Genomic DNA, 23,653 nt, shown 5'->3' on the forward strand with positions numbered 1-23,653 from the left:
TGCACGGCAACAACATGACCTGCCCGAGGTAAGCAGGCTCTAGGTTTTTGATCAATGACATGAGGGATAACGCTGCATTTGTCTGAATGAATCAGCCTTTATTCAATTAATGGTCTCTTTTAACATAATTGATAAATTATATAATCCAACATAAAAAATATAAGGCGATATGTTTTCCTATATTTGTGTTATTCTTCAGAACTCCTTTGCAATAATATCGTTTCTACCAATTCAATGTATGCCTGGTTAGATAAGTGAGTAAGTGTCATGTTTGTGTGTATTACGGTCATATAAAATAATAATACCAAACGAGCAGAAATAAATCCATACAAAGTTGTGCATTGTGATTCAGGCAGCGCGCGGGGCAACATCCGGTGTCCTCGCTCTTTTATCACAGACATGCGCAGAAAGGATTTTCTCTTTCTCGGTGGACACAATGGCGGACGCAGAGTGAGTACTTTGCCTCTGTGTTGAAATCCATGTCCATCTAAGTTTAAAACTGCCATCAGGCGTTTTGGTCATCCTTGTATACGTTTAATTAGTAGTCATCCCGGCTAGGACATCATATATTGTGGATGATATTGTTTTAGAATAGTTTTAATGCCCACTAACCTATTGATGCCTGTAGCCGAGTAGCTTCGTCCAACATGTCCGGACTACCGAATGTCTTAATTAACGTGTTGTCGATCTCCTATCGATTTGAGTCTATGACCAAGTTAATTAAACGTTTGCATACTGGGTATCTTTTAATAACAATTGGTTAATATACATGACAACGAGATGCCGGTGAATTGCTCGTAGATTGCTAATGCTAGGCTAACCATGTTGACTGCGTTATCGCCCCTTATCAACGTGGCGTCTTCCGACGTAAGGAACATCTGACTTATCAACTCTAGTATTTTAAACCAACTATGTTCTCCTAGAAAAAAGGTACCGGCGGTCCCTGAGAGCCTTTTGAAAAGGCGAAAGGCCTTCGCCACCATGAAGGCCGTCCGCATCAAGAAGATGCTCGCTGAGAAGAAGGTGAGAATGCACATGGCTCTCGGCCGGTCCCGCACATGTCTGCGTGATGCACAACCGAGGACAGGGTGGCGACGGGTCGCCCATCTGTAAACAGATGTTCTTATCAAGCACATGTCATGATCTGCCCTTGTCTTGATACCTGTCGCACTCATAAGATAACTAAACTAACGGGTCAATGCTGGCTGCTAGTCTAATGTGGTTAATGATGACTCATTTTTTTCCCCATCTTATCGAATCTGGTGAAATCCAAGCTGAAAATAAGCCAATTTAGTCTGAAACCACATCTGATATAACTTACTCACGCATTCCACTGATGGAGGAAAGTGTATTCATAAGTCGAATACACACATACTCATCAAGGCTTCTTGTTTTTGTCGTCTGATGTTAGACTCGCAAGGTGACCAGGAAGCTCATCTACAAACGGGCCGAGGCGTACCACAGGGAGTACCGGAATCTGTACAGGCGCGAAGTCCGTCAAGCCCGTACCGCCCGCAAAGTGGGAAACTTCTACGTCCCCGCCGAGCCCAAGTTGGCCTTCGTCATCAGGATCCGCGGGTAAGACATCGTCATCATGTGTTTGTATATCGATGGTCTTATGCTGTTGCTTCAGTGGGCTGAAGTTCTGCTTGGTGGTTTATGATTAACATTCTTTCCCCGGCTGATCGACTATGATGGAAACACTATTTGTTTAATAAGCCAATATTTATGAAACCGCTTGTCTGAGTGCACTGTTCATATAAAGAGTCCTGCTTTCTGAGGCTAACCGCTGAACTCTGATTCACAGTATCAACGGAGTCAGCCCCAAGGTCCGCAAGGTTCTGCAACTGCTCCGTCTCCGCCAGATCTTCAACGGCGTGTTCGTCAGGCTGAACAAGGCGTCCATCAACATGCTCAGGATTGCAGAGCCCTACATCGCATGGGGGTAAGATGGCAGCATCATGCTTTGAATGGTGCATGGCCCTGACCCTTAACTTTAGGGTACGTTCAGTGTTCTCAATACTGACCCAAAGATGACCAATGCGGTCGTGTTAGATTACTGACCAATGCGTTCAGTAATCTCTCTAATGTGGTTAATGATGACCAATTTTTTTCCCCATCTTATCGAATCTGGTGAAAACCAAGCTGAAAATAAGCCAATTTAGTCTGAAACCACACTTTCTTCAGATTTCAAGTGTTTTTAAGACTATCTTAAAGATATCCAGCCCTGCATTGTACCGCTCTCTGCAGTATGTGTATGACTATTGGTTCAATCTTAATATGTTTTTAATGATTTCCCTCGTGTGCCCATCGCTCAGATACCCCAACCTGAAGTCTGTCCGCGAGCTCATCTACAAGCGTGGATTCGGCAAGGTCAACAAGCAGCGCATTGCCATCACAGACAACTCCCTCATCGAGAAGACCCTGGGTAATTATTGTCATCAGTCTGGATGTCCATCATGCATTCACATTAGTCAAGATGTTTTAATACATTGATAGAGTCAGGAAAAGATGGAAGAGTAATGACTTCATGATGTGTTGAGTGAAGCTCAACTTTGTGTGTGCGAATTTGTTTGCTTACCACTAACATTTGTAGAGAAACTGTAGGTAATAAATCAGTCGTATAGCTTCCCTTGCGTTGGTCTTAATGTTGTCTGCGCTTCTTCAGGCAAGTATGGCCTCATCTGCATGGAGGATCTGATCCATGAGATTTTCACAACTGGGAAGAACTTCAAGGTGGCCAACAACTACCTATGGCCCTTCAAGCTCTCCTCCCCCCGCGGCGGCATGAACAAGAAGACCACCCACTTCGTGGAGGGGGGTGACGCTGGCAACAGGGAAGACCAGATCAACAGAATGATCAGGAGGATGAACTAAACTGGTGAGATACCGGCCACAAGTTACTGAGTGTGTCGCACTTGGCTATAGTACCCAAGGGCTGACTATGGTTCCACGTTCACGCAACCGCCTCGCGTCCACCGCAAGGGCCTGACATGCGCCGCCCAAAAAGGGCTGTGATTGGTCCGCTTACCAAAACCTGACGCATAACCGAAACGGGTTCATGACTGCGTCGAAGCGTCTGCCTGGTCATTGCGTTGCGTGAACGTGGAACCATAACCAGCCTTTAAGTTGTGCTGTATCCTAGCTATTTTTGTTGTATACGGCGACTGGGTTAACCCAGCGATTGTTAGTGCTTTGCACTTGGTTCTATGAACATCCTTACTGTACGACAGATTGTTTCGCATTATGATGAATGTACTTATTGTAACTCGATTTGGATAACGGCATCTGGTAAATGTCAATTCTACAAGGGTCAGGCCAGTGTTGCTTTAGCGGTACTGATCAGTCAATGATGGCTATTAGTCAGATGTGGTTAATGATGACATAACATTAACAAGTATTTGTTTGATCATTTTACGCCATCATCTGGCATAAGATATGTGCAGCTGTGGCCTAAATCACAAATTAAATCTTGGGGAAAAGTAACTGATCTTAAGTTCATTTTTTAATCTTTTTTGTTACAGGTTTTGCAGGATTTGGAACTGTATAATAAAAGTACAAAAAAAGAACTTTCTGGTGTCGGCTTTATTATTTTTCATTAAGTCTCAGGACAATGTGGACCAGGTCTTCCCAACATCAGGATTTGGTACCTTCTGGTGGCCTGCCGTGTGTGATATAGGATGTATTGGCAGGATTCCTGTAACATTAATGGAGAGGGCAGGAAATCTGAAAACATGGTATCTAAATCTGTCCAAATCTGACTGATTGATGTAGGATTGATCGACGAACAAGAGGATCCTGGCTGTACTGGCCACTCGAAGGCACAATAGAAATTCCGTAATCCTAGTTATCAATCTCAACCTGCAACTTGTGAAAGGTCTTGTCTATAAGGCATCTAGAAGTGTCGTTGACTGGGTTTCAGCAACGGGGCTGGGCTCATCAGGAAGATGCTGGCTAAGAAGGTAAGAACAGTTCATATTGTCACTTGGTTGGCTGATTCTGTATACACCCATTACCCATTATGTACCCATTGAAGTTGGTTTTAATCTTCCTTCAGACGGGAGAGAGCTACACATGCTGATGCCTACACCGGGATAGGACCACAGACCTGGGTGAGGGAACCTCCTCCGCGAACAGCTTCCTCTGGATCAGGGTGAGTTGGTTTGTTAAGCAGAGAACATTGGCCTTTATGTTTTACCTAGACCAAACCTTGATGGATTCAAAGGCTGTACTTGGTGGTTTATGATTAACATTCTTTCCCCGGCTGATCGACTATGATGGAAACAAGATTTGTTTAATAAGCCAAATTTTATGAAACCGCTTGAAACATGAGTTATTTTAGCGTCAAAGGTCGCCCATTCTTATACACATGTACTGATCAAGGCTTCTTGTTTTTGTTAGTCTCTCAAGGGGACCAGGAAGCTCGTCTACAAACGTGCCGAGGCGTACCTCAGGACCCTGTTCAGACGTGAAGTCCGCCTAGCTCGCAATCCCCGCTGAGCCAAAGCTGGCCTTCATCATGATCAGAGGGTAAGTCACCTTTGTTTTTATATTGATGGCCTTATTCTGTTGCTTCAATGGACCTGCATGGTGGTTTATGATTAACATTCTTTCCCCGGCTGATCGACTATGATGGAAACAAAATTTGTTTAATAAGCCAAATTTTATGAAACCGCTTGCAAAAAGACTAAATGTTTCATTTTGGCGAAATGGGTCGACCATTCAGATGCACATGTACTCATCAAGGCGTTTTGTTTGTTAGACTCTCAAGATGACCCGGAAATCGTCTACAAACGTGCCGAGGTGTACCACAGAGTACAGGACTCTGTTCAGACGTGAAGTTCGCCACGCCCGTACCGCTGGCCTTCATCAGGATCAGAGGGTAAGACATCTCCTTTTTATACCGATGGTCTTATGCTGTTGCCTCAATGGGCTAATGTTATGCTTGGTTTATGATTAACATTCTTTCCCCGGCTGATCGACTATGATGGAAACAAAATTTGTTTTATAAGCCAAATTTTATGAAACCGCTTGCAACATAACTGAGAACATTATTTTATCATCATAGGTCTCCCATTCGTATACCCATGTACTGATCAAGGCTTCTTGTTTTTGTTCTCTAATGTTAGTCTTTCAAGGTGACCAGGAAGCTCGTCTAGAAACGTGCCGCGGTGTACCCCGAGGGTACAGGACTCTTCCCCCTCCCCGCTAAGGCCAACCTGGCCGTGGTCATTAGGATGAGAGGGTGAGACATCTCCGTGTGTTTTTATATTGATGGCAGAAGTTCTGCTTGGTGGTTTATGATTAACATTCTTTCCCCGGCTGATCGACTATGATGGAAACACTATTTGTTTAATAAGCCAATATTTATGAAACCACTTGTAAAATGCCTTGCAACATGTACTTCAGAGTCATAGGTCACCCATTGGTATACACATGTACTCATCAAGCCTTGTGTTTGTTTAATGTTAGACTCACAAGGTGACCTGGAAACTGGTCTACCAACGCGCAGAAGTGTACCACGGGGAGTGAGTAAAGTCTGCCATGCCGTACCGCCCCCAAAGTGGGAAACTTCTAGGTCCCCGCCAAGCCCAGTGTGGCCGTCGTCATCAGGATCCGAGGGTAAGACATCTCCGTGAGTTTTATATTGATGGTCTTATGCTGGTGCGTCAATGTGTACAAGTTCTGCTTGGTGGTTTATGATTAACATTCTTTCCCCGGCTGATGGACTATGAAAAAGACTAAATAAAAAGACTTGGAACATGTATTTTTGAGTCATGCTATTCCTGCTAACCGCCTCCTATTGTTCAACAGAACCGCTGAAGACTGGCCAGATCCTTCCACTGGTTCCCAGCTGTGATGGTCAGGCCCCATGCATCATCATTCTCTCGATTGCAGAGCATTAAGGGCAAGGCCACATCTCCAATTATGGCTGTTCTTCGTGTGGTCCATCCACCAAGACTTTGTAGGTTAAGTTTGTGTTCTCGTCTGTATTATTTATAAATATGGACGCACACAAGTTTGGTTTGTGTGTCAACAGATTGAGATATAGCTGAACTGTGTGGCGTTATGACACTGAACAGTAGTAGTAGGTTGTTTGTGTCCTTGAGATTACTTTTATGTTGGGTGAAGGACTTGACTTCCCTGATTTGCGCTGGATACTACCTTGAAAATAAGATGTCTCTTATTGTGGTTTATGAATTTCTTTACCCATCGTATCGACTGGTGAAAAGCTGAAAATGAGCCAATTTCGTCTAAAACCACATTTGACTTCCGAATATTTCTTGCTGTTCAGCGCACAACTTTCTTTGTCTTAACCAATATGGTATAAAAACCACAGAAAATAAGCCAATTGTGTGTGAAACCCCAGCTATCATGCTTCATTCAGCTGTAGAGAAACGCCCCGTGTGTGGAAACCTAAACATGCTCATTGTTAGAAAATGAGAAAATATTCATTTGTATTTAAAATATTTTTTTTTGCATTGACCACTTTGTTGTTTTTCTATGGAATCGTCTGCATGAGGGCTCATCATGCTAGTGAGATGTAGCTCACAAACGCACTTCAGATGAGGCGGGGCTTCTCCAGCAGCACTCGGCCCCTGGACGGCCCCATTACGGCTCCTCGTCACAAGTTAATGATGCACTTATTTTTCCCCATATTATCGACTGGTGAAACCCAAGCTGAAAATAAGCCAATTTAGTCTGAAACCACATCCTGCCATGAGTCTCGCTGAATGTTGTTGTGAATCTCAAATCCTGTTTCAAAAGCTAAACCCTTTAATCACTTTATATTTTGTGACTGGTGCTTTTTTAAATCCTAAATGTTTTTGGCTCCATTTCCGGTTTTGCGTGATTCCAACTGAGAAATAAAAACTACAAAATCTAATCGTTTCAGTGTTTGTCATTTTCTATGGCCCACTTTTGGGAAACTGCTTTCTGATGGGCCAGTACAGATCTAGCCTGTCTCCCAAACTAGTTTCTGTTGGAAGATCAGCTGGCCTAATTATGAAGTGTGTAAACTGTTTGATCATTGCTAATGTCATTTTAACTGCAGAAAAGGACATCTCCCAATTTATGAACAGACCAGACCTAAGAGGATTCAGTCTTGATAGTGGACCCGATGTGTGCATATGCTGTGGATCACTTTATTGGAGTAGTGTGTACGATTTGTAGCCATAGCAACGCCTGACACCACCCGGTCCGGAGCAGCGCGCACCGAGCCGCGGGTCCACGCTAACAAACCATCCGCTAAACCAGCCGGTCGATGGGTCAGACTCATCGGTAGTGGATACTCGCGTCGAACTGCAAGATGTGAACGAGGTCGCATGGCGTCGGGCGATGACATTTCGAGTGTCTCCACCGCCTTCTAAGAGGAGCTCGGGTGGCAGCCCGGAGCGCTGCGAGCCGCCCGGTGACGTCAAAGCGATGATCAAGACCTCGAGGGACGCGAGCTTGCTGCCAGAGCGGAGTAAATTGCCATACATTCCCAGTTTAGCCAGTGAGTATTGGTTGATTGAACCATTATGAATGTGATCGATGTGTCTTAACGGGGGAGGTTAAAATGACGCTGCCTTTGTTATAGAGTCGACGGACGGAGCGGGCCGCCGTGTTGACGGGTAGGTGGAGTAAAGGTGTGGTGCCAATCAACTCTCTGATTGCTTCAATTCTGGATGTGACCAATGGGAAAGCGTGGCTGAGACACGGACCCGCCCCTTAATACATAGTTAACTTTTCAGTAAATGTTTAAACATTTTGAAGTTGGGGGGGGGGGGGGAATCTTAAATAACATTAAAGTTTGTACTGTGTCATATTATACTAACTTCTTCGTACCAAACTATATGTTTTAAAATGTATTGACAGGATTTCTTTACGGTTTTTGTTTATAGTTGTCCAAATTTAACCAAAAGTCTCCTAGCGACAAAACGACAGGAGGCCGGAGGGTGTCATTTTCTGTTTGACAAAACATGTAAGGACGCTTTTTTTATTCCCAGTTGTATTAAATATAAATGAGGGCTACATATGTTTTATGGACGTTTGTCGAACATGTCTCCCTTTGCAAATTCACCTTTGGTTGAGCGTTATAAGATTGTACTGGATTATAACATCCAGTAGGTGGTGCTGTCGAGTCGTTTTCTTCATCGGTCAGTACCGGTATTTGGGGAACGCATAGTCAGCTGACCACCTAGCTCAGTCTACATTGGCATGCTTTACATTTAGCACGTCTAAACCCTCAATCAACTATGAGCATATCTCTCTATACATGCATATTATTGTGTAGAAATCACTCTGAATAAAAAAACATTCAGATTGGTGTATTATTAATCGTTTCTCCCAGGTGATCAGTTACAACGGACCAGAACCCTGATCCCACCCCTGCCAAAGAACTATCACGTGCACCGGACTGGAAACCTGCAGCCCATCGGCGCCCCCCACGGGCACGGCCGGGCCCTCTGCCTCGGGTACTAAACACATAACCTGCTGCTGACCTGCTCTGTCCTCAGGGAGGGGCTACAGACCCGCTAGCACAGAAAGTATTGTGGCGAGCAGCACGGGAAGGGCGAGACGGGAGCCCGGGTTAACAGGTTACGCAACTCTCGTGCCCCATACACCGCACGACTCCGAGAGTTGCCTTTATTGAACGACCCCCCGAACATAACAGAAAAACGGCACAGCTGACCAACACACACAACACTCATACTAATGGTCCCGATCACACTACACATCACACAACAATGGAACAACACACAATTAACACACAATCAATAAAGACCCCAAACCCGTTAACCCCACTTAACCTAACAACAAAGCAAGTTGACAAAAGCCCCTTTTTTTTGACAAAAGCCGCTTTTGTCAACTGACAACCCGGGAGGAGTCGCCACAGTATATACCATAGTTTTGCCTGTCATGTCTGAGGTAAAAGGCGTATTTCATATTCATTACTTGACCGTTATTGCCGTTGAGTTCATAATGGAGCCCATTCGTTCAGTTGTATATGTAAATTACCATACCAATGTCATAGTGAAAACGTATGCATCACTTGTCTTCATCTCTTCTGACTCCCAGCTCCTGTGAAGGCTACAGCCTAGACACTAACCCAACGTTCCTCCTACCCTCTGCGTTGGTCCTCAACAAGAGGAACACCTTCTCCGTGGACCATTGCCTGTTAAACAGGTAACCCTTCTCATCGGTGAACTGAGTTATTAATCAGTTCTTCATCCATGTTGGCTGACCCCCTTTCCCCTGTCCTCCCGTAGGCCTAAAGTGAATCAACGCACCTACAACCTGTTGACCATCAAAGACATTCAAAAAGGTAAGTCAGTTGTCTATCAAATCAGACTGTAGGTTAACATCTAAAGGCTAATTGCAGACAGGCTCAAATCTGGGATACCATGGCACAGAAACCCAGCCGGCAGTACTATCAAATCAACACCGTGTAGACCAGACACGGCATAAACACAAAGGGTTAGAATCCCCTTCTGAAAGCTTTTTCCACTCGCACAAATTAGTTTCCTCCGGTAGAATATCTCCATAACGTAACATAAAACAAAGTGTAACTCCCCCCCCCCGCCCCCGGCAGACTCTGGCCTCCTGCCCCGGCTCTGAGTCTCCCGCTGAAGTCCTGCCACAACAGAACAGGACACCGGCTCCCATATGACTCCGTTAATGTGTGTTTGCTCTCCGCTGCTCGCTGAGGCCATTTTACAACCAGGTACTTCATAGGCAGGGCGTTGTGTCGGACCTGTCGCGGCCTGCGCTGATGGCTCCATCTCGGTGACCTCCGACCTTTGAACATGTGCGTTGATTTACCGCCGTGCTGACCTGTCAGGTGGTTCAATCAGTGTCAGTCCAACCCCTTATTAGTGTCCACTGAGGGGTCCTCAGACCTGTGTAGGGGCCAGTCCCCCGGAGTATGAGACGAGGCCGACCTGGCCGGGGACAGCTTTATGTCAGGTTGTGTCACTGCTGCGCTGCTTTCACATTCTTTCACAAGACGGGAAACTTGAAAGCAACTCTGTATATCAATCTGAGTGCTTGAAAGGCATGTTTGAGTACGAGCGTGTGTGAGAATCATCACAGAACCTACATGGAAATGCAAAACATGCTCGCCAGATGTGTTAGTATGAGAGAGGGAGTGAAAACAGAATGGTATTATAGGCTTAAATGTTAAACCTACCATAGGGGACTACATAGAAACAGCTGTTGAAAACGTTGATATTAGATTGGGATGTTAAATATCTAATGCACATAGAATATTCTGGCATGCTGTAAACAACATTAGAACATCTAGTTTATAAAAGCTCCCATCTGCTGACACAATCTGTGTCCAGTCCACACTTTGACCTCTGGATCCTATAATCCTGTGAAGTTACCCATCCTGTATCCTAGTTGACCATACAAACATCTTACTCAGAGTTTTCCGGTTTTATGTGATAAACTCATTTCATCTTATCTGTAATGTCTATTCATACAAACGATGTGGTGGCAGCCTTTGGGCTACTATACATTTGTGGTTATTTAGCAGATGCTGTATTAATGTATACTTTGTGCCGCGACATTGTTCAGCTAAACGCCCCCCTCTGCCCTCGGTCCCCTCTCCGGCCCCCAGGTCAGGGGCCCTTCCCGGACCCGGTGGCGGGTGCCCCGTACCCCTTCCTCCAGAGGGTCTCTGAGCTGTCGGCCCTGGAGGGCGACACGGCCCGGCAGGAGAAGCTGGTGAAGATGAGTAAAAACCGGAAGCAGGAGTCCTGATGACCCCGCGACTTCATCTCAGTGAATTCAGTTTTATTCAGAGGAAACACTAGAGATGGGCCGTCTCGTCTAGAGGGGACCCCCTCGGTGAATCCACGGGTCCAGGATCCAAACATGTCCCACGGTGCCAAAGTCACATGGACTACGAGTTTACAGATGACCATCATGCTGTTTTCGTTTGCTTATCTCAACTGTGGTTTTTTTATGGGTACTCAGTTTCCGGCGTCAGTGTATTGATTTATAATTTATGTTCCTCTATGGTGTTTGCCGACAACAGTAAAGTCTGCTCTTTATTTCAAAGGTAGTAGTTGTCAGTATTTTCCTTCAGTTATCTAAAATTGTTCTTGATTATTCTTGCGCATCCCCTGAAAATAATAGCACATATTTACTTCAATACTGTCTGTATCAGTATCTACATTGGTTTGCAAGTCTGGCACATCAACAGACTTGCTTTTCTATCCCATTTTGGCCCAGTTAGCATTTTCTTGTATAAACCTGACTTTACAGTATTTGGCATTTATTCACATTGAAACAATAAATGTATTGTGGAGTTTTTCTGAAGTCAATACCTTTTGATGTACACTTGTGTTTATTCTGTCTTTATCGCACACAGTAGGCTAAATCGTGTGGGAGTCGTATCAATGGGAATATTTATCCTTCTGTCTGTGACCATGGGCCTGAGATAGGCGCCGTAATTACTGGATGCCTGAATGATGGCGCTGGATCTAAATATGCATTCCATATTCGCAACATAGACACAAAGCTATGCCTCCAGAACTTACAATGTGCCACTTTCCCACGTAGCACATTGTTCGGTTGTGCTCAAGAGGCCGCTGAATCCTGTCACTGAATACTCTTGTTCATTGTACGTTACAAAGAGAGCACTCAGCCCATTGTAACGGTTTTTGTCTTTGGGTTAGCGGAGGGGAACCGGCCTTGGAGTTGTAGAGTTGTTACAACTCGCTGCTTGTATTTAATCTCAGAGGTGAATAATAGATACTACATTGAATTAGCGATAGTTGTGCATTATGCATGGTGAGAGGAACTGGGGCCGTGTCTGAGACGACTCTGGTTGCAGACAACTTGATACTCCTTCCAATCGCCTAAGAGTGCTCTTCAGAGTGCTCTTCCTCGGCATATGTGCCCTGTATGCTAAATAGTCGCCCAGGGCAACAAAAAAAAAACCCTCTGAATCCGAGCTAAGAGTTGTGATTATGTTGTGTAAATTCAAACTTAATTGCTAAAGGGTGTGTTTGTTTGTGTGTGGTGTAGAGGGTTATCTAACCGGGATGAATCGCAGATAGGATTCTAGGGCAGAGGAATCGAGGATTCAATCCAAAGGAACACATTCTGTCCACCATGGTCAATGGTAAACCGAGATGGCATGGTAATATCACTGTCCTGTCTCTGCATCTACTCTGAATGGATGACGAAAGAGGGGGACATCAACCACATGACGGATTGTTGCCCTTAAGACCTCCAGTGTGTTGTTCAGTTGATTCCTTTTGTATTTGATCTTTGATAATGGATTTACGTTTGAACAAGGTTGACCAAGATCCCTCCTTATGTTTCTTAAGTACTGCCCCAGCCAAAGCTACCGGGAGAACAAGGCAGGGAGAAGGCGTAACAGCCCCGTTCCTCTTACCCTGTTTAAAGTGGTGTCCATTTCCCCGACACACTGGGAGCCATCCCCCTCATTCAGAGCAGAGGACAGGGGATCCTCTCCCAGACCCCGGTCAGCTCTCCTATCCTCCAGGATTCAGCCGGCTTTCTACAACTGTAATCAAAGAACCTGGAATCATTTGTCAACAGTGACTTTGGTCAGCCATGTGTAAACATGGTTGGTAGTTGGCGGTTACATAAAGACGCATGAAGAAGTCAGAACGGAAAGAAACAACCGAGATGTTTGACGCATCAACGCTCTAGTATAGAATCAAGCCGATATATTCTCTGTGTGTCAGGGATGCATCAGCCAGCTGTAACCGTCATGAACATCGCTGGCAGCGAGGAGGAACGTTTCAACAGCGGCGGCCTCGGATGAGACACCGCGGTTCACGGCAGTTTGAAACACTTAGCAATTAGAAATCAACGGTGTTTTGAGTACAGGGGTAGCGTCTCCCTGTGTGAGAGTGGCTCGATGGCGTGGGATAGTGTGTCAGTGGGCGGGGGGGGGGGGGGGGGGAGACGGACCACGGGTTCCCAGCCCGGCCGGGGTGAGGTGGAGAATAAGCCGGCTGTGTTACCTGTTGGTTGGACTTCATGTGGTGCCAGCGCCGGCTATCAGCGGGAATCAGAGAAGCGCAGACTGCAGGCGGCCAAATTAAACCTCTGCCTACGCCCTGTATCAGAGCCACGGGCTGACCTGGAACACTCCCTGGGTCTGAAACAAAAACAGTGATCTGGGTAACAAAAGGGTTTTTGCGTGTGTTGTTGGATGGAAAAGTTAGAGGCTAGGACATGCAAGGAGATGGATGTAAGCCATAACTGTGGATACTCTCACGTATAATGATTGTTTCAGTGCTACTTTATTATTCTATTCCAGGTGAGCTGTTCAGGTAGACATGCTTAAAGCTGAAGGCTGTCTGGACCTCAGAAACACAGGCTGAGTTTCGCTGTTCAAACAGAGAACAGCACCTGTGGGCCTATAAACATTCCTTCATGATAAGGGGCCTTAGCATCTCTGCTGTCCATTTAGTCGGGAGTTGTGAAACGTGTTTGAAATCCATTTAAAGAGACTTGTTCAACAGCCCTAAAATACAGCCAACCCGGCGGTCGACACACGATGGAGCAGATATGTGTCAACAGAAACGACATGGCTAGACGGCAGATCTTACAGCTTTGTGTGTGAGCGGGGCACCAACGGGGCAATTCTTTGTCCCCCGCCATAATACCAACACCGTTGAGCCAGAAGTTATGTCAGAACTGCTGCAACGGGGGCCGCAAATATGCTGTTTTATCTGCCCTGGCCGCCCTTATTTTCAAGATAACTTTTATCACTGGAGAATATTGACATACATCTGCCGTATTGATAAGACCACCGTGGGGTTTGGACTGTGAATAGTTAAAGATATTGCTCAGTTGACGCTCATCATAATCACGTGTTATTGCTAGACATGAGGGTAATGTTTTATGTTTGCCGTTGATCTATAAGTCAGAGTGGAACACTGATTATTTTTAAAGAACTGAAGCTTATGCATAGAGAATCTAACATATGATATCAGGTGAGGGATGGATTGTGATGGTAACCCTGATGTTCCCAGTAGAAGGCCTGCAGGACCACTCGCCCACAAAGGGATTCTAACCCTAATCCTAAAACCAAACCCAGCTATATGTATATATATTTTTGCCAGTCGGATAGATTTTTTTTTCGGCCAATCAGATCGTTGAAATATTTTTTTTTTCTATCATTCAGATTGCTTGAAAAAATGGCCAAGGAACCAGCGGTGGTAGGAAGTGGCTTCACCGAGACGTGTATTGACCTCCTCGTTATCGATTGGAGGGGAGTTAATGAGTCTGACCGGTACCGGGCGCCTCAGGGCTTCATCCGTGCCGCCGCGTCAGTGTGACGGTTTTACTGTCTCAGGTCCGCTTCCTGTGAGTCACATGGGAGACGGCAGAGACAGCTGAATGCTCCCGTTTCATTCAGACTGCGTCGGGCACAACGGTAAACAACGAGACAAACGTGCACCTGCCTACTCCCGCTCTGCACACAATGACACACGCTGGCTTCCTGTGAGCCCCGCAGATAAAGGACGAGATGAAAGGCTCCTTTTTTATATAATATATATTTATGAAAGGTGCGATGCTTGTTCAGAGCCACGCCTACACATAAACAAATGTAGACGGCTGAATGGAGCCTATTAAGGTCTTGTCTGTGATCACTACCCTGTACAGTCTGTTCTGGACTGCACGTTGAATAATGTGCTTATTGAAAGTCACTAAACTTTGGATAAATGCGTCCGTTAAATGATGTCACGTACTGTAACTGTTTACAGAAGCATGCCTGTGGAAAAGCTGACGGGTAGGAGGGGGGGGGGAATTGGCCAGCATGACACACACACACACACACACACACACACACAGACACACACACACACACACACACACCGCGCACTCGCGCACACAGGCGCACACACACGTACCAGTGAACAAAAAAAACTAAAAGCCTTCATTCATGGAACAGAGCCAATCCTTCACTCTAATATGTTTACTAATACATTGTTGTTCTTTTATGTTACTTTTATTATATCCAACCCTTCACTGTGTGAAGCTAAGCACATTGAGGTGCTTGGTACCCTCACACGATAAGTCAGTGAACACAAGAGATACTATACTTGCGAGGCAGAAAGGCCTTAGTGGAGTTCTAAGCCACGAGCAGCCAGAGCTTGATGCTATCTCAGCCCAACACACACAGATGGTTGTATTGCAAAATATGATGATTTCACACTTGCTACATAGTTAGCTGACATTAACTATCTGCAAAGGAATGTGTTTATAAACGATAAATTACAGGCTCCACGGTGTCTAGTTTACGGTCACACTCTCTATCAATAATATGTTTTTTTAAGGAATGTAAAATGTCTCCGAGCCTTTACGTTGACGTTAACAAATGTTGATGAGAGTGGGTCACTTTTATCGGGGGGGTTGAAATCTGCTTTATCTCATTACCCGTTGGAGAGGAGACGCCATACAGTCCTTTAAACTACTGTACGTCCAAAGTCATTAATCTCACTCGTAATCAACTGTTCCAATGTGTTTGTGTGTGTGTATGTGCGTGTGTGTGTGTGTGCGTGTGTGTGTGTGTGCACCAAGCAAACTCAAAACAAACCTCTTGACATCCGTGCTACCACATTGAGTGCATTGCTAAGTAAGGTGTGAGGATTATGAATGACTCATTATTATGAATATAAATCAAGCCCTCTAGTTTTGCGCAAACCTGCACCCCAGGAAGAGTGCTCTGCTTTGGTGCTTAGGTGTGTGTGTGTGTGTGTGTGTGTGTGTGCATGTGTGTGCGTGTGTGTGTGTGTGGGTGTGAGGCTGATTATCTTGGACAAGTGCAAAGTGAGGGGCGGGCGGCGATGGAGTCAGGGGGTTCCTCCGATGCCATCACTCTCTTTGATCTAGTGCACCCTCTGACACACGGGCGCACGCATATTCTTTATGTACCGTGTGTCTGTGTGTGTGTGTGTGTGTGTGTGTATGTATGTGTGTAAGTATGATGCAACCCAGTGTGTTGAAACTAGAGTCTGTTGCTCTGGCGGGTTTCAGTCAGAGGAGGGAAACACAACTCAGACTGCAGCCCGTTGCTGAGCAACAGTAGCATAAATAGCCATTAGCCTAGCTGTAGGATATTCATTAAATTAACATCCTATTGTCTCATTGGAAAGATAAATATTACACTGATGCGTGTAAAATAATTGGTGTGGTGGTAAAATGTGTCGATGTGTAATGTCGTTTATCACTGCGTCATAAATGTCATCGGTTAAAAGATAGATGTGATTATAAACTCTGACAATCGTTATGAATAAAAACCCAACGTCTTTCCATAGGGTTAACAACGTGACTTTCTTGAAGAAAACTCATTCCATCACAAAGCAATGGGATTCACCTTCTCAATCCAATCCTCCAGCCTCAGAGTCGCAGTAGAGCTCCTATAATACCCCCAGAGCTTGGACAGAGCTCTCCAGTCGTCCTAAAGGGGAGGGTCACGGTCGGTTCAACCACTCAAACGCCTCGGTTTCTTATCTGGCCGTTCTCTCGTATCGCCGGAGACGGTTAGTGTGGCACCATGAGCGTGGCGAAGATGAAGGCCATTACCACCGCTTGACCTGTCTGTCTGCTCCCTGGCCCGGAGGGGAATCAAAGACCCCCCCCCCCCCCCCCACTTCCCCCCAACCACGGTTGCCGCAGACAACCCTAACCTCTCCATAAAAGGGAGGGCGTGGTCTCCAAATCCTCTCACGATATCTTTTTTTTTTCTTTTTCTTAGTTAATGTCTGCCTCCCCGTTAGAACTCCGAACTCATGGCCGTCGTAGCGTGAGACACACAGGGGGAGACGCGGGGGGGGTTGTAGGAGGAGACATTTAAACGTTTAGACGGGACATTCTACAACCGACGAACCTGCAATCAACTAAAAAACATCGTATTTAAAGCATTTAGCGCCTTTATCCAAAGCGACAAAGGTTCACACACACATTCACACACCGACGGCGGAGCAGTCAGGGTTAGATGTCTTGCTTAGGAACATCTTGACACTCGAACTGGCAACCTTCTGGGTTACAAGTCAACAGCCGCCCCCCCCCCCCCATTGCAATGAATACCAGCGCAATGTATTTCAAAGACAGAGTGGGTGCAACATAGTGACTGCAGAAGTCAGTAGGGGTTGTGGGGGGCTAAGGGCGGGGGGGCTCAGCAGAGAGCCCGGTGTGTGCTGATGGTGGAGTACAGGCTCTCCTTGTCTCCCTGCCGGAGCGAGAGCAGTTCAAACAGACGCTGACCTCGCCAGGTGGAGTTCAAGGCACCTTCCAAGGTCTGAGCTCAGTGAGCAAACAGCCGCAGACATTTCCCAGTTCTCCCAGCTCCCGGCTAAAGCCCACGTATTACACCCCGGCTGATGTTCACGTGCTCTGATAATGATAATCCCTGTTTGGTAGGGTTCACGTAGCTTTTCAATTGACCAATTCATAGGCACGGCCCAGGGTTTTAGGAGCGAGAAAAACACAAAGAGAGAGACAGAAAGATTAAGAGAACAAAAGGCATTTGGAGGTTTTTTAGGGTGCAGGGTTTTTAGTGGGGCATATTATAAGATGATTAGCTCCTCTTTAACTTTAAGTATGTACCAGTTCAAATGTATAATTGATCAATAAAGTCACAAATGACGAAGTCTTTCCAAATCTCTGTTACTTTCTAGTGGATTTGTTTGCCAGGGTTTATATCTTTTTCGATTGTACAAAACCAAATCGATGAAAAAGACCCAAACACCATCCATCTGTACCTAAAGAAGGCAGGAGGGAAGAAACAAAGAGACCCAGGGATCAGAGGGCCTGGGAGGTAACCAGAGGTCGTTTTAACGGGCATTACTGAGCAGGCCGCTGCTGGCAAGGATCCCCTGGAGCCCTGCCAACCTCCCCACATTCCTCTCCCTCTACTGGGGCATCCAGCGCCGGTGGTGGCCGGAGTCAACCGGCCGGGGGCCTGGCACGGAGGTGGCAGCAGCTTGACCAGCGGGACGGAGAGAGAGAGAGAGGAGAGGAGGGTGGAGAGTAGGGGGGAGTCACAGCAGGATAGGTAACAGCAGCATGGGACAGAGGAGAGACACCAGGAGAGGAGGGAGGAGAGAGGGGGTAGGAGTCACACCAGGATAGGTAACAGCAGCATGGGACAGAGGAGAGACACCAGGAGAGGAGGGAGGAGAGAGGGGGTAGGAGTCACAGCAGGATAGGTAACAGCAGCATGGGACAGAGGAGAGACACCAGGAGAGGAGGGAGGAGAGAGGGGGTAGGAGTCACACCAGGATAGGGAACAGTGGTTTGGGAAACGGTGCTGGATATAGATTGATTGATGAGGGATAAATGGTCTTAGAGAGACACAGATTGATATGAGTTTGTTTTAGAAGTCGGAAGGAATACACACCTGTAGTTCTGTAGACACACACATAATTTATATATTTTTGTGCGACATAGACTGATGGATACAAAGAGGTATAGTGTGTGAGAGAGAGGCACAAATACAAAAAGGAGGGAGAGTGTGTGTGTTTGGTTTGAAAAGTGGGCGGTGTAACACACCCGTAAACTCATTGTCTCCTCCTGTGTGTGTGTGTGATCAGGAGAGGGGAGGGGCTCACAAGGGAACAGGGAGGGGGGAGAGAGAGAGAGAGAGAGAGAGAGAGAGAATCACAGCAGAGAGGAGGTGTGTTTGTGACAGTGGAAGGGAGGGGAGGAGAGGAGGAGAGGAGGAGGAGGGAGGAGAGGAGAGGAGAGGCCGGGCACCGTGAGACATGGGGCGTTTCGCCGTGGGACGTATCGCCGTGGGGTTGTGTGTTCCTCGCGTCGGGGCTTCAGTTAGAGACTTGTTCGCAGCGGCAGCAGAGCACCCGGCGAGGACGCACAACCAGACAGACGCACAACCAGACAGACGCACAACCGTGACCCGAAACACACTCTGGAACGCACACTGGATCCGGTCTCCCCTGGGTCCGGGGTGTGTCAGGTGGCTCCTCTCTGGGTACAATGCCCCCCCCACCGTCACCTCCTCGCTTTACTCCACTGACCACGGCCGGAGCAGCGTGAGACCCGGGAAGGAGTAAACACAACACACACACAACACACGCACAACACACAGGAGTTTTGGACACTATTCTTGGAATTACTCGGGAAGGTGTCCACACACACACACACACACACAGACCTCGTCCCGACCACGCCATCCCCCCCAGTACCTGGACGATGGGGTCCGGCGGGGGGTCCGTCAGCCTGCTCGGGGCGGCGGTCCTGCTGGCCGCTCTGGGACCGGACCACCTGGTGACGGGGGGCTGCACCGGGCGGTGCTGCCGCAGCCGGGACTGGAGCTGCCTCTCCACCGACTGGAGCATGCAGCGCGTCTACGGGACGTGTTTCTGTGACGACGCCTGCGTCCGCACCCAGGACTGCTGCTTCGACTACTTCACAGAGTGCCCAGGTGAGACGCAGACAGACAGACACACAGACAGACACACACACACACCTGGGGTGTGGGTGAGAGAGAGCGGGTGGGAGGGCGAGCGAGACTCACTGAAAGGAGGAGAGCGTGTTTTGATTCACGGTCTGAATCGGACCATCGTACGACGTTACACGGCGCTGCCGTAATGGTTGGGATAAATAGCAGTCAGGTTTGAATGCTTGTCGCAGTCTAGGTGAGAAAATGGGTGTCAGAGATTCAGGCATGAAGATGTAGCATAGGCGAGAGTATTTCAAACGGAGCGGTTAAATCACTGCATGTTGATTATTTATTTGACATTAATATGATTTATTCTCATTTCAGACTAATGAGTAACTATTGGTCATTAGATTAATGGGTAAACAAACATTGTCTTTATTAGATTACTGTTGAGGCTAATCAGTAATCTTATGGTGTGTAGAGGGAGAAAGAGTTCTGGCATTTGTCAAAATTCAGAGAAAAACGAAATGAATTCTCCATCGAGTCCATATCATCGTCAATAGACAGTATTCCAAATCAAATGAAACTAACTCCTGACCCTCGAAATGATTAAATTCAAATCCCATGCTGAGCTGCGTTTCCCTGAACGGGCACACATAATGGAATTAGCCCAAACATTTGAAGAATGTGATTCTGTCAATCAGTTGCAGCAATTCCAGTACAAGGCCAATAAGTGGAGCATACGGATACAGAACGACCGGCCAGTATGCACCCTCCCCGGTGGACATTTCTACACAGAGTGGGAAATGACAGAGAAAAGATACGCAACAAATTATGAGAGAAGGGCTGGGGCACACTTGTCCCTTCTCTCAGAGTTACTTGTAGTTCACAGAGGAAACAAAAATTACACGGGTCCAAATCAATAGCCGATTGTTCTACGGACATTAGCTCATTAGCAGCTTTTTACTTTTTAAAAGCTTTGCACCGCAGAAAGAAAAAGGTCTAACCTGATGAGACGTGGTCAATACCGTCTACAGGCAGACAAAGAGACAGAGAGCTGGCGCTATCAGACAGAGACAGAAAGTTAGACAGACATAAAGCTAGTTAGATAATGATAGATCCCAGTTGAACAGAAAGTATGATAGAGCGACGAAGAATGGATGTCAGACATTCAGGCGTGAAGATGGACGAATAGATTAGACACAAAGATAAATGGATGGTTAAATGAGATAGAGACATACACACATAAAGATGGATGAATAGATAGATGAGACGGACAGATACACACCCACACAGATGGATGGAGAGATAAAGGAGACAGACACACACACAGAAGATAGATGGCAGGCACACAGCCATAAAGATATAGATTAGAGACAGCAGAGATACAGACGGATGGAAGGATAAATGGACCAATAGGGAGTCACCCCCCTGCCCCTCTCACCCCCTCCTCTGTGTGTGTGTGTGTGTGTGTGTGTGTGTGTGCGTCCCTGCAGCTCAGGACTGTGTGGTGGGCCCCTGGGGGCCCTGGAGCGGCTGCGCCCAGCCGTGCCGTCCGTCCACGCGGGGCCGCCGCCGCCGCGTGGAGCGGCAGCCGGCCAACGGCGGGGCGGCCTGCCCCCGCCTGGAGGAGAGGGCCGGCTGTGTGGAGTACCACGACCGCACAGGGGGGCGCTGCGGGCATGACCTGGGTACGCACACACTGGGGCACACACTCTATACGCACACACACACACACTCTATACGCACGCACACACACACACACACTCTATACACACACTCTATACGCACACACACACTCTATACGCACACACTGGGGCACACACTCTATACGCACACACACACACACTCTATACGCACGCACACACTCTATACGCACGCACACACACACACACACTCTATACACACACTCTATACGCACACACACACTCTATACGCACGCACACACACACACACACTCTATACACACACTCTATACACACACTCTATACGCACACACACACTCTATACGCACACACTGGGGCACACACTCTATACGCACACACACACACTCTATACGCACACACACACTCTATACGCACGCACACACACACACACACTCTATACACACACTCTATACGCACACACACACTCTATACGCACACACTGGGGCACACACTCTATACGCACACACACACACACACTCTATACGCACACACACACACACTCTATACGCACACATACACACACACTATACGCACACACACACACATTGGTGCACACACAAATTCTATACGCACACACACACACTCTATAAGCGCACACACACACACTCTATGCGCACACACACACACTCTATATGCACACACACACACACTCTATATGCACACACACACACTCTATACACACACACACACACACTGGTGCACACACATTCTATACACAAACAAACACACACACACACGTGAGGTTAACCACTTAATAAGATGCCCAATGCAATGCTTATACTATAAGGAAATCCATTTACTGGCAAATAAAACCACACTGAATATTTCAAGTTCAACGTACCACATCCGTGGAGGTGGATAAGGAAGTCCTTTCCTTCTACAAGACTAGACAAGTTTAGATCAGCAACTCTTCTGCGTTCCTCCTCTGAAGAAACCTTTTTGTAGAATATCGACTGATTTGAGTAGAAGTCTTACCCCTTCCCTCGCCGTGCCTCCCCCCCCCCCCGGTTGGTTCTCCCCCCAGGCCCGGCCTTCATCACCAGCATGGAGTTCGGCCAGAAGAGGCCCACGCACGACAGCTATGGAACCCCGCTGAACCCTGGGTATGTTCCACACTGCTTCAGGTCCTCAACGTAGGCACCCACTACCTGGCTAAAAAACTTTATTTATAGTCGCCCCGGGCTGCAGAACTGCCTTTGTTTCTTCGTCACGTGTAACTCAAACCCTATTCTGAGCGAAGGCCACAGGTACACTTCTATCGTGTTTTCAGGGTGCATGAACATCGTGCCGCTGGCCTATAGCTGTAGCAACGGTTTGTAATCAACACTTCTTTCAAATACTTCCACTTGAATGGTGGGAAACCGTTGCAGAGATAATAAGGACTTGAGGTGAGCGAATGGACACCTCCTCGGTCCTCAACGGTATCATGCTTCGGTAACAGATACGCTGGTAATACGCTTCCCATAGCCGGCGTTTGAGATACTGTTCAAATTCCATCCTGCCAGAGCACATTTTTTTATACATCCTTGGAATGTGTGCAATGTGACCCTTATGATCTCCCCCCCCCCCCCCCCCCCCCTCAAACCCACACACACACACACACACGCACACACACACTGTCCTGCCATCCCCAGGTTCTGTGTCGAGTTCACGCTCCAGTCGCGCACGGCCCACTGCGCGGTGGAGACCCGCCCCCACACTCACTGGACGCGCTACATCACGGACGGCTTCACCGTGTGCGTGGCGTGCCAGCCCCCCGCCATGCACAATAACACCGGCAGCTGCCAGGGAGATGGGCTGCAATCAGACAAGTATGCATCGCGCATGAGCTACCTAAACACACACACACACACACACACACAGAGAAGTTGGTTCATGTTTTTGCCAAGAGAAAATCTTCGTCCAATTTTTGGAAAACTCCTCAAAAACCCACTCGGCCGTTTTATCTTAAAAGGGCCGACATGCTTTGCAATGCGCTGTTGATGCGGCGGCCCTCCACTCTGTATAATTAACGGAATACCCAAAGTCGCTCCGGGAATATATTCTTCTTATCTTCCCGTCACACTGCTGATGTCGAGCGAGAAAAGGCTTAACTCGGTCCATTTGCCTCGACACGAGAGCAAAATGAATCTGTGTGCGTGTGTAGGCCTCGTTCTATGCGCTGGGCAGGGCAAAAACAACCGTCACATATGTAATGTTATGGATTTTTTCCCCCGCTCCAAGTTAACCCCTTGGAAATATCTATAAAACAACAAACGTTGGGTTGTTGCAGGGAGGCGGTGCTCCACTGGCAGGCGCTGGGGATCCCCCGCTGCGCCGGGACCTGGAGGAAGGCCCAAAGGACGCAGCGCTGCCGCTGTCCACCGCAGCACAGCTTCGTCTTCATCTGACGCGCAGCACTCCGTGCGAAGTAACGCGAGATCATGCTACTCACCCGCCTCTGGCCTCGATCTGTTGGGGTGTGTTCGCATTGTACAACAAAGATCGCTCCTGTTTCGGTGTTTTCAGAGCGGGTCCGTCTGCTTCTTTCTCTGCATTGTTTCACTCTAATAGTAGCCTGCTA

The 23,653-nt window shown here is 47.2% G+C and overlaps 2 protein-coding genes and 1 long non-coding RNA gene across 3 annotated transcripts; 2 read left to right on the forward strand and 1 right to left on the reverse strand.

The window, feature by feature from the left end:
* Positions 1 to 414: 414 nt before the first annotated feature.
* rpl7 (ribosomal protein L7) lies at positions 415 to 3,569 on the forward strand. The gene is made up of 7 exons (XM_079755118.1): positions 415 to 450; positions 924 to 1,023; positions 1,412 to 1,578; positions 1,808 to 1,945; positions 2,319 to 2,428; positions 2,669 to 2,881; positions 3,525 to 3,569. The coding sequence occupies exons 1-6, from the start codon at positions 437 to 439 to the stop codon at positions 2,875 to 2,877; spliced, it is 738 nt and encodes a 245-aa protein (XP_079611244.1). The 5' UTR covers positions 415 to 436; the 3' UTR covers positions 2,878 to 2,881; positions 3,525 to 3,569.
* Positions 3,570 to 3,604: 35 nt separating this feature from the next.
* LOC307089033 lies at positions 3,605 to 13,100 on the reverse strand. Its single transcript, XR_013812599.1, has 3 exons — positions 12,993 to 13,100; positions 12,395 to 12,526; positions 3,605 to 3,697 (listed from the first exon to the last, which is right to left on the reverse strand). It is a non-coding gene; the product is annotated as an uncharacterized lncRNA (long non-coding RNA).
* Positions 13,101 to 18,858: 5,758 nt separating this feature from the next.
* On the forward strand, positions 18,859 to 23,633 carry sbspon (somatomedin B and thrombospondin type 1 domain containing). The gene is made up of 5 exons (XM_079755117.1): positions 18,859 to 19,426; positions 20,881 to 21,075; positions 22,115 to 22,193; positions 22,725 to 22,901; positions 23,363 to 23,633. The coding sequence occupies exons 1-5, from the start codon at positions 19,195 to 19,197 to the stop codon at positions 23,478 to 23,480; spliced, it is 801 nt and encodes a 266-aa protein (XP_079611243.1). The 5' UTR covers positions 18,859 to 19,194; the 3' UTR covers positions 23,481 to 23,633.
* The last annotated feature ends 20 nt before the right edge of the window (positions 23,634 to 23,653 follow it).

The sequence above is a fragment of the Pollachius pollachius genome (genome assembly GCF_949987615.1).
Source record: "Pollachius pollachius genome assembly, chromosome: 17".
NCBI lineage: Eukaryota > Metazoa > Chordata > Actinopteri > Gadiformes > Gadidae > Pollachius > Pollachius pollachius.